General features: G+C 42.9%; 1 protein-coding gene across 2 annotated transcripts in view; it reads right to left on the bottom strand.

Annotated features, from left to right (window-relative positions):
• Nucleotides 1–5,540: 5,540 nt before the first annotated feature.
• The window catches only part of BUB1 (BUB1 mitotic checkpoint serine/threonine kinase), a 40,696-nt gene continuing 34,827 nt past the window's right edge, over nt 5,541–11,409 (bottom strand). For both annotated transcript variants that reach the window (XM_057558737.1, XM_057558736.1), the window contains exons 20-25: nt 9,135–9,250; nt 8,664–8,825; nt 8,329–8,486; nt 8,055–8,229; nt 7,398–7,504; nt 5,541–5,854 (exon numbers count right to left, since the gene is read on the bottom strand). In XM_057558737.1, coding sequence (XP_057414720.1) covers nt 5,659–5,854; nt 7,398–7,504; nt 8,055–8,229; nt 8,329–8,486; nt 8,664–8,825; nt 9,135–9,250 — 914 coding nt within the window. In that variant the 3' untranslated portion in view covers nt 5,541–5,658. The remainder of the gene's footprint in view (nt 5,855–7,397; nt 7,505–8,054; nt 8,230–8,328; nt 8,487–8,663; nt 8,826–9,134; nt 9,251–11,409) is intronic.

Genomic DNA, 11,409 nt, shown 5'->3' on the forward strand with positions numbered 1-11,409 from the left:
GATCAAATGCTGTCACAATTGCTTCTTTTTGGGGGGAGGCTCTCAAAGGTTCTTCTGTTTTATGTTTTGGTTTTTTGGCCGTGAGGCATGTGGGATGTTAGCTCCCCGACCAGGGATCGAACCCACACCCCCTGCATTGGAAGGCAAAGTCTTAACCACTGGACCACCTGGGAAGTCCCTTAAAGTTTCTTTAATTAAATTACAATTATAGCAAGATTTTGAGTAATTTGCTCCCTGAGGTCACTTTCCCCGGCTGGAAATCTCTCAGTACAGCGACCTACTCTTGGGAAATTAAAGGGATTTATTTCATTTTATTTTATTTTATTCTATTTTATTTAAAACGTTTAACTGTGGTAAAATATACAACATAAAATTTACTATCGTAACTATTTCTAAGTATACGTTTCAGTAGTTTTATGTATAGTCACATTTTAGGTACACTCAACAGACCTCCAGGACTTTTCATCACCCCAAATGAAGCTCTGTACCATTAAACAGTATCTCCCTAACCCCTCCGCCTTCCAGCTCCTGGCAGGTAGCATTCTACTTTCTGTCTCTATGAATTTGGCTACCCCCGATCACAACTGCACTGTGAGCAAGTGAATCCTTTCCAGAGTTGTCAGGGTAGGTAAGACTCCACCTTCTTCTGCACCTCGTCGCAGGCCCTACCCTGAGAAGGGGAATCGGGGGTGGGGATCGAGGCTTCCTGACCTGCGGTCTCTGAGTGCAGTGAGGCTGAGTCACGTGTCATGTCATGTGTCACACGTCAGGGTGGCAACCGAACCCGGCCTGGGAGGGAGCTTTCCTTGGTCTGAGGGTGACCTCTGGTGTCGGAGCAGAGCGAAAGCGTCAGGGCTGGGACTCTGGGGCCAGGCTGGTTTCACGCCTGCTGCCCACTGACCATGCCGCCTAACCTCCCTGGGCCCTACGTCCTCACCTGCAAACTCGGGGCGGATGGCACGAGATCGCGCGGACTAGGGAGGAGGAGGGTGGGTGAGGTGCTGACCGTGCCGCTCCAGAGGGCGCTTCCTGGTTTGGATCCTGGAAGGCTGGCGTTTGGCGTCAGGGTTTGCGATTCCATTACCACCATGATTCCCAGGAGGTGGGAGCCTTGCTGACCCATCTGATGGAACTTGTGGAGTCCTGCCACCCATCCAGACCTCTCTTATTTCTTTGTATAGTTAACATTGACCATTATATAAAGGATTAGGCTAAATATGCGGAGTGACAACTTAACATCTTTAATTTGAAAATATGCTGGGCATTTATCTTTTAATTAGAAACCATGCGGTCACTGTAAAACATTCAATACAGAAATATAGTAAAAAGTCAAAAGTTGCTTTTTATTCTTCCTTCTCCTCACCCCTTCCTCTCTCATTCTTCCACTCACAATCTGACACCCCCTTTCCGGTGGGAACTGCTGAGTTTGTTGTTTTTCCTTCTGGAACTAAATGGATATCATGAATATTAATATATTCACATTTTTTTATCATAAGTGGGATGTCATGACATTTACCATATATAGCTCAAGAACTTGCTTCTTTCACTTACTAGTAATTGTTTCATGTTGAGATATATAGAGCTAGATAGACACACACACACACACACACACTGCTGTCAAGTGTTCCATACCATTGATGTTTCTTGATATGGAAGAATTCACATATTCATGGACCTGTACGTTGTTCCACGTGTTCAGTGTTAAACGATAGTGGAGGAAACTTTGTTGTGTAATTTTTTCTCAAGTGTGAGCCCTTCAGTAGGAAGGTCTCGGGGTCAGACTCTTGGGAGCCGGTTACCACTGTCCTGCAGCAGCCCCCGTGGCCACCAGGGGGCGCCACCACCCCAGCCGCTGCACACAGTCCAAGGGAGGGGACAAGGGGCAGGAGTTGTGGCAGCATTGCCACTTTTCTCCAGGTCTTTCTTCTGCCTTTTAGGGAACTAGTCACCCCGACATTTTGGCCCATGGGCTCCCAGCTGGACACTTCTTTCCTCAGTCTCCCTGGCAGGGGGATGGGGCAACATGATTGTGTCTGCCCCATGGGCTGTGAGCCCAACTGGGGTCCACACCTCGCAGGTCTTGACCGTGGGAACGATGTTCACCTCTGCTGGGATATGACAGCAATCAGAACATCCTGGAAGCCTTCTGTTGAGGACGGCAGGGTCGGGGCCAGTAAAGGATCGCCCATCCCAGACTGTAACGCGAGATCGAAATCACTCGTGTCTTCTCTAAGCTGCCCTGTGTGGGTTCTGTTACCGGAGCTTAGCCTGCCTGCAGCCCGACCCATCCAGAAATGGGTTCATCTGAACCATTTGGAATGGAACCAACGGGACAGATGGACTCAGTGGAGGGATGAGGTAAGAGGAGGACCAAGGACACTGACTCCTGGGACCAGTGGCAGAGAAGCAGCTTTACAGGTGTATTTGCATATCGTGCTGATGCCCACGCATCTCGGAGCATTATTTCTGATAGGCCCGGACCACACTTTTGGTGTCTCAGGTGCGTCTTATGAAAAAATACATTTTAGAACCATTGCCTTAGACACAGATATAATCCAGGGTGAAAAGGCACTGGTAACAGGAGTCTCTGAGTCTCCGGAGTAACCAGCCTTGTTCCTAGCTGGGACTTAGAACGTGGAGCGGGGCTGCCGAGAATGAATGGGAAAGGCCTTGGCCCGAGTAGGTATTAAATCAGAACCTAGGCTGAATCTAGCTGGTATTTGGGCACTTAGGATGAGCTGGGCCCTTGCTCAGCTCTGTCCCCGGGGAAACTCCAGTCTCCTTAGTGGGTGAGCTGGAGGTTTCTTTGCCTTCCAACTCTGATGTCTGTGGCATCCGTCTCAGTGGCCCTTTAGATGCAGAGCTTATTTCCGTGTGCAGATGAACTGTGTGTGTGTTTGTGTGTATAATTTATAACGAAATGAAGATGATCACTGTAGTTTGTACCAGGAAATGAACCAAAAAACCCACCTACTTTCCTGAAGTGCTTAAAGCAACTTCTTTCATTTGGATGGAGCCTTCCTCCCTGGGGACAAGGCTGTTGCTTAGGAAATCTGTGAAGTTTATGTAAGAAGGGCCCTTGGCATAGACTGGACACCAGATGGGCAGCAGCAGTGCTGAGATGGCGCTGGTCAGGTTGAGGTTGTTGGTGTGAATGGCATGGAGGGTATCTTGGGTGTGATAGGAGCTGAAGATCCAGTAACAGCAAACGGGCTGGCGGGGACGCAGGATATGTTGACAGGGGCTAGAAGCCGAGGCCAAGTGTCCTCTCTGCCCAAGACTGAAGGCACCCACAGCTGCCTTTCATGGGTGGACACATTTAGTTCTTAGTTTAGTAAAATAGCACCCTTATCTACTTTAGTCTTGTTTCCTTTGAAAACAGACATCTTCAAGAGGAAAAATTTTAAAATCCCACAAATCTGGCTTTATTAATGCTCACTTTTGACACTAGTAAATTTAATGCTAGTTTGTCTGATGAGGTCTTGTCCCTGGATCAATTTCCTTCCAATTTCAGTGTATGTGTGTAATCAATCGCGTAGGTTACGTTATTTTCAAAATAAAACATATTTGGAATCCCATTCTATTAATTTATCCTGCAGACACATTAGCACCTGCACTCACTTTTTTGTAGCAGTAAAACTGTGAAACTAATTGTCTCTAAATAGAGAATTGCTTAACTAAAATATGGTACATTCATATAAGGGAATGGCATATAGCTGGTCCAATACAGATGAAAAGAGGGGCAAGAAAACTGTGAAATAATGTTATGATTCACATTTGTAAAAAGAAATGGATGCATACTTCTTCAACGTGATTAAAAAAGGCTACCTCAGGCCAGCCTCATGAGCTTACTGGATAAACATGGGAGGAGCTCCTTCTAAAGCAGGAGACAGAGATGTCCAGCACCATCCCTGTTTCACCCTCTTCTCATGGTCCTGGGCAATGGCGAAGGCAAGAGAAAAATCACCAGCAAAAAACTGGCAGAGATGTAAAATAAGCAGCATTTTCATAGTGATGGTTATTTACTTGGAAACTTCAAAACAATCAACTGAAAAGCTTTTTATAGAAATCAATAGGCTCATATAGTCAAAGTACCAGCTAGACAAAATAAGAAAAAGTGACATCTGATTTAAAACAACCAAAAGTTTAGTCTTAAGTATTTAAATTAGACTAATATAAAAACATTAGAAGACTCTCTTCTTATTCTCTCAATCGAAGATGGCATTTTAAGATGCAAAAGCCAAAAAAGGCTTCAAAAAACTTTATAAATCAGAGTATGAAACAAAATTTTAAAAAAATCTTCATGTCAACAGAAATCTTAAGTCAAGAGACAGATGACAAATTGGGAGAAATACAAAGGGGTCGTACAACTTAAACTGAAAAAGAGCAATCCCAAGTGAAAAACTGACAAAGGATAGAGTTCACAGAAAAAGAAAAAAAACACATAGCTCTTGAATATATGAATATATTTGGCCTAATTCAGAAGAGAATGCAAATGAAGACCACAAGGAAATACCATTTTGTCACCTGTCGGAGTGGCAAGGGTCAAAGAGCCTGACGTGTCCTGTTGGTGGAGGTGTGGGGAACAGACTTTGATCCTTGCTGGCACAGCCCTACAGGCGGATTATTTGCAATATTGAGACAAAATTTTAAATGCCCTCACCTTTGACCCAGTAATTTCGCTTCTAGGATTTTACGCTACAAATTATGGCTATATATCATACAACCAAATATTACACAGCCATCACAAGAATGAGACCATTCTATATGTACTTACATTCTCCACCATACATTGGGTGAAAAAAAGCAGAATTATGCTAGCTTTGTCAAGAAACATTATATATATATATGCATGGAATAATTTTTGGAAAGGTCAGAAAACGTGGGCTGAGGTTGTCTCTGGAATGGGGAACCTGGTGGCTGGGAGTGAGGGAGGAGGCGGAAGCCAGTCACTGTGTCTTCTTGAACTGGGTGTCCCCTCACATTTGCCTTCATCATGTGCTAAGGGAAGAGGGAGGGATGAAGGAGGGAAGGTCAATTCAGGTTATAGGACCCTTCCAGCTTTAAGTCAATAAATGCTAAGTTGGCTGCTATAATTTCAGAGCTAATTAATGATGCATGGAGCTTACATGACTATTTTCAAGATCTGAGATATTCTTTTGAATCATACTTTTAAAATACAAAGCTTAAGATTTATACCTGCAATATTTCCCATGGATAGCAATGAAGAACAAGTACAATAAAGGACAGGCACATTCAATTCATAAAAACATTCAGTCTGCTAGATATATTTGGGGAATTTTTATTTTACACAACTATAAACCCCCAAATTTAGAAACAAACAAACAAACCTGACTTGGCTCTTTTTTGGCTTAAAGTGAACAGGTCAGTGCTTGAAAAGTGCTTTTTAGAGAATGTTCACTTGCCGATTATTCTCGTGAATGCTTGCATCCCAAGAGCTGCCCAGTCAGCCTGCTACGCAGGGACGTTACCATGTTGTGTATTTTGTTGAAATATTTGTAACAACTATGTCCCAGGGATATACTTAGTGGGCTTTATTTTTAAGCAACATTTACATAAACAATAAATGTGGAAACATCAAGGTTCAAAGGGAGCAGGCCAGCATTTACAAAGCGATTTTTAAGGAGTGTCCATATTTTATTTTCGAGAACGCTTATATTCTAAGAGCAGTACAATTAGCCTATTACGAAGGGTCTTAATCTTGTTTGTATAGTGTTCTTGAAATACTTTCTTCAGCTTCTGCCTTAACAAATCCAAAGATGGAAGATGATGACAATCTGGTATATTCAACATTATGTGAAAAAATTCATTCCACATATCCAGATGAGGAAGCCTGGAGAGACAAGGCATAAATGAAGGATAAAATGTAGCCTTCAGGGCTTCCCTGGTGGCTCAGTGGTTAAGAATCCACCTGCCAATGCAGGGGACACGGGTTCGAGCCCTGGTCCGGGAAGATCCCACATGCCGTGGAGCAACTGAGCCCATGCGCCACAACTACTGAGCCTGCGCTCTAGAGCCTGTGAGCCACAGCTACTGAGCCCACGTGCCACAACTACTGAAGCCCGTGGGCCTAGAGCCCATGCTCTGCAAAAAGGGAAGCCACCTCAATAAGAAGCCCGCGCACCGCAATGAAGAGTAGCCCCTGCTTGCTGAAACTAGAGAAAGCCCGCGTGCAGCAACAGACCTGATGCAGCCAAAAAATAAATTTATTAAAAAAAAAAAGTAGCCTTCAGCGTGCAGGGCAATCCCACTCTTGCATCTGACTTAACTCTGACCTCAACCCAACCTAATGCATCAAGAATGGATATGTTGGTGGGAATGTAAATTGATACAACCACTATGGAAAACAGTATGGAGGTTCCTTAAAAAACTAAAAATAGAACTACCGTATGACCCAGCAATCCCACTACTGGGCATATACCCTGAGAAAACCATAATGCAAAAAGAGTCATGTACCACAGTGTTCATTGCAGCACTATTTACAATAGCCAGAACATGGAAGCAACCTAAATGTCCATCGACAGATGAAAGGATAAAGAAGATGTGGCACATATATACAATGGAATATTATTCAGCCATAAAAAGAAACGAAATTGAGTTATTTGTAGTGAGGTGGATGGACCTAGAGTCTGTCGTACAGAGTGAAGTAAATCAGAAAGAGAAAAACAAATACCATATGCTAACGCATATATATGGAATCTAAAAAAAAAAAAAAAAAAAAAGGTAAAAAGGTACTGATGAACCTAGTTGCAGGGCAGGAATAAAGATACAGACATAGAGAATGGACTTGAGGACATGGGGTGGGAGGGGGAAGCTGGGGCGAAGTGAGAGTAGCATCAACATATATACACTACTAAATGTAAAATAGCTAGTGGGAAGCAGCAGCATAGCACAGGGAGATCAGCTCCATGCTTTGCGATGACCTAGAGGGGTGGGATAGGGAGGGAGGCTCAAGAGGGAGGGGATATGGGGACATATTATGCATATGGATGATTCACTTTGTTGTACAACAGAAGCTAACACAGTATTGTGAAGCAATTATACTCCAGTGAAGATCTATTAAAAAAAATAATAAAATTTTAAAAAATTCAAAAATTCAAAAAAAAAATAGAATGGATATGTTGAATCTATTATACATAGGAGAAACTGAAGATCCAAAGAAATGTCTACACACAACTTGTTCCACAAAAGTTACAAATGGAGAAACAGAAGGACTTAAATAACTTGCTCACTGCACCCAGGGCCCAGGGTTATGCTATTTCACCCTACTTCCCAAGGCATGGGTCTTCTGTGGCAAAGATCCATTTTCCACCAGATGGAACCCAACATTCTACTATGTTTATTCTTTTCACTGTAGCACCAATGCTAATACCCACCTTCTAAAAAGACCTTCAGGCTTCCAGACTCCCCCTTCATTTTTCACTTTCATGTAAGTGCCAAAAAGCATGCAGTACACTGTTGCAGCAACTCCAAAGTAATCAATCTATAAAGAAAATATGGGTATATATGACTATACACTAATTTACACTTGAGTATATTCCCATGTCTAAGTTATGCAGCAAATATGATAAATCACAGGAAATAAATAGTCACAGGATTTCACTTTTAAAGAATTCTGGAAGTGTGCATTAACCCCACACTGACACGTCCTATGAACGCCTGTCTAGGCTTTGCTGGAGGCTTCCACGGACGGCAGATCACCCGCCACCTCCCGAGGCAGCGTCTTGGGAAGCTCTGCTCTTCCTGAGCTACCGCGTCCTTCGTTTTGTCACACAGAGGCAAACACAACACCAAGCCGCTTGCAAGTCCTCCCAGCTCCTCCCCCCAGGACTGGCTGTGGTCTTTGAACTGTGCTCCAAACCTCACGAGGTGTGACGAGTCCACAACGGAGAACAACCCTGGAGCGTCGTCTGAATCCAGGGCTAGAAGAACACTAGATCAGCTCAAACTATCTAGATGCTCAAATTCATTTTGAAATTATAGTGAGTGTTATACAGGGAAATGTTTTCAAATCTCTCACTCTAGTTCTCTACCTGGTAGTTCCAGGGCTTGTTACTGAGCATCTCAATACACTGGAAACCAGATGTTTCACACTTTGCCGTAAATGCGGTTCCTTTTGGAAAAAGTTTCATGTCTATACTCTGACCCAGGTCGATCAGTGCCAAGCCAGCAGATAAATCATCATCTTCACCGTCCTGTTCCAAAAATCTATATTAAACACAAACAAGGGCCAGGCTGCGTGAGTACAGATAATAAAAGTCTGCTGGGGAAACGGTAAGAGAAGGACCTGTTAAAAGGGCAACTTGCCTGTTTCCGAGTATGAAATTGTCTGGCTTGATGTCTCCGTGGATGATTTCGCAGTCATGAACTTGTTCAATCATGCACAGCACTCTGATAGCAAAAGCGAGGACTAGAGCTTGAGGCATCACTTTTTCAGGGGTATTTTTATAGAGGTTAATGGCATTCTAGAAACAATGGAAAGTGGAGTCCTGAGTTGGTTGCACAGGATTAATGAAATTTCAAGTCAAGAGCTTTGCCCCCACCCATCACTCCAATAAAAGCTCCAAGTGCAAAAGGTATGTGCAAGGCACAAGCCAAAAATGTACTTCAGTTCCTGTTTGTCGTAAAAGCAATACACTTACTAGTAATGTCCCATAGCTGTAGAGATCTCCTACTAACACACTGCCATTCTGGAACAGGTGGGCAGAATAGAATTTGATAAACATGTGTCGCATGCTTGGCTTTAGTCTCTCCATCAGCTGGGTCCCGATATAGAATTCCCAGGGGTTGGCGGGCTTCTGGACCTGCAAATCAGGTATGTGACATTCATATCCAGCTCACATTCTGGAAAATGATAGCAAGAAAGCCACTTCATCCAAATACAGGATGTGGGGTAGAAAGTGATGACAAGCTATGAATTGTTGCTGCAGCGTGGGAACTGCTGCAAGGTAACTTTAGTGGCGAGGCAATTCTGAATCCTTGTGGGATAGTTTTGTTTCTTAAGTGCTGACAATAGACCTAAGTGAAACCACCACTATCTTTAAAAAAAAAAAAAAGGAGGCTGGCAAACTCAAGTCCTAAAATTCATTTTCTATATTGTACAGATCATTTACCTTCAAAACAAATTTCTGCTTTTTTTTGCTATCGTTCACATCTCCGTGGGTAACTTCATAGACGTGGGCAAAAGCCCCTTCTCCAAGAAGGTGATCAACATAGACCAGCAAAGAACCTGAGGAGGTAGATAAGTCAAAATGAAAAAAAGGCTCAGGGGCTTCCCTGGTGGCACAGTGGTTGGGAATCTGCCTGCCGGTGCAGGGGACACGGGTTCGAGCCCTGGTCTGGGAGGATCCCACATGCCGCGGAGCAACTGGGCCCGTGAGCCACAACTACTGAGCCTGCGCATCTGGAGCCTGTGCTCCACAACAAGAGAGGCCGCGACAGTGAGAGGCCCGCGCACCGCGATGAAGAGTGGCCCCCGCTCGCTGCAACTAGAGAAAGCCCTCGCACAGAAACGAAGACCCAACACAGCCAAAAAAAAAAAAAAAAAAAAAGTAAATATATATATTAAAAAAAAAAAGGCTCAAAACATTAAAGACTATCAAAATGAAGTATTTGTAAATTTTTCTTGGTGCTTGAATTGCTTTAATAAATAAAAATGGATATAGCTCCCTTAGGAAATGTTTTTCCAGTCTTACATGAAAGTTAAACAAATAACCTGCCGCAAAACAGCCCCCTTTATAACGAAGTGATGGAGGAGCCAGGGCAGCACTGCCGGGACCCAGGCCTGTCACTGAGCAGCAGGGCCGCGGGCAGCCATCCTCTCTTTACCAGTGCGCTGTCATATTTAAAGGGGGAGTACGTGTGTTGCCTACTTGGCAAGGCTGTTGTGACGACAGAAAGAACAAGTGGACATCCTCTACAACGTGCTAAACAAAGCTCTAACATGCCTTTGAAAAATGCAAGCGTTTTACATCAGAATAAAAAGGGCAGAGTATAATTGTACCGATATTTCTAACAGACACTTAAAAAATTTTTATTGCAGTAAACTTTCTATTTTAGAACAGTTTTTGATTTACAGAAAAGTTGAGAAGATAATAGTTTCTGTATGTGCTGCATCCTGTTTCCCCTACTGCTAACTTTTACATAACCAAGTTACACTGGTAACAAACAAGAACCAAAACCGGTATGTTACTGTTAACTAAACTCCACACTTTATTCAGATTTCACTAGTTTTCCCCTAATGTTCTAGGACACATTCATCAAGTCTCCTCAGCCTCTGCTAGGCTGTGACAGTTTTTAACTTTTTGTTCTGATGACCATGACAGTTCCAAGGAGCACTGTTCTGGTAAGTTGTAGAATGCCCCTCAGCTGGATTTGTCTTGATATTTTTCAGTTACACTGGGGTTATTGGTTTTGGTAGAAAGATGACAGAGGTAAAGTTGTAACAGATTTTTAATTTTTTAAAAAACGAATTCATGTGTTTAAAATCAAATATAAAAAAGTAGCTTTCTGGTTTCTAGCTGGCATGTAAGGAGTTTGGAAGTCGTCAGTCTACCCTCACAGTAAGAAAAAGCTGAACAAATTGAAAATCAACAACTCTTAGATTTGTTAGAGAACTGAGGTCACAGGGAAAACTGCTGCCCCCCAAACTGAGGAGACAGACAGGTGAATACAGAGAATAGCAGAGCCCAGAAGCAGAAACTACCACTGAAGCCAGTACCGAAGGGGGGGGTGGGGAGAGGAGTCACCACAGAAAGAATTGATGTCTCAGACCTTATTTAAGAGCAAGTCTCTAGGTAAGCCCAAAGACAACAGGGGAGACAAATAAGGACACAAAGGGGAATTTTAGCCTTTGATACCTACAGCCACAGAAAATAGTAAACACAGCCTAAGCCCAAGCCAGATAAGCATAAACCTTACACTAAAGGCCTATTTATCTCAGTTCCTTTCAGCAGGATATCAGGACTGGCTTCTAACAAAAATTACAAGGCATAATAAAAGACAAAAAACACAGCTTGAAAAGACAGAGCAAGTATCAGAACCAGATACAGATATAGAAAAGATTTTGGAATTATAAGACCAGGAATAAAAAAAATTATGATTAATATGCTAAGAGCTGTAATGAAGAAGGTAAACGACATGCAAGAATACATGAGTAATGTAAGAAGACAAATACAAACTCCGAGAAAGAATCAAAAGGAAACGCTAGAAATAAAAAAGGACTGTGACAAAATGAAGAATATCTTTGATGGGCTCATCAATAGGCTGTATGTGGCTGGAAAAAGAAACTGTGAGCTTGACAAATATGCCAACAGAAACTTCCAACACTGAAATGCAAAGAGAAAAATAAAATGAAAAAGATAGACTAGAATGTTCAAGAACTATGGG

The sequence above is a fragment of the Balaenoptera acutorostrata genome, chromosome 12 (genome assembly GCF_949987535.1).
Source record: "Balaenoptera acutorostrata chromosome 12, mBalAcu1.1, whole genome shotgun sequence".
In the NCBI taxonomy this organism is placed as follows: domain Eukaryota; kingdom Metazoa; phylum Chordata; class Mammalia; order Artiodactyla; family Balaenopteridae; genus Balaenoptera; species Balaenoptera acutorostrata.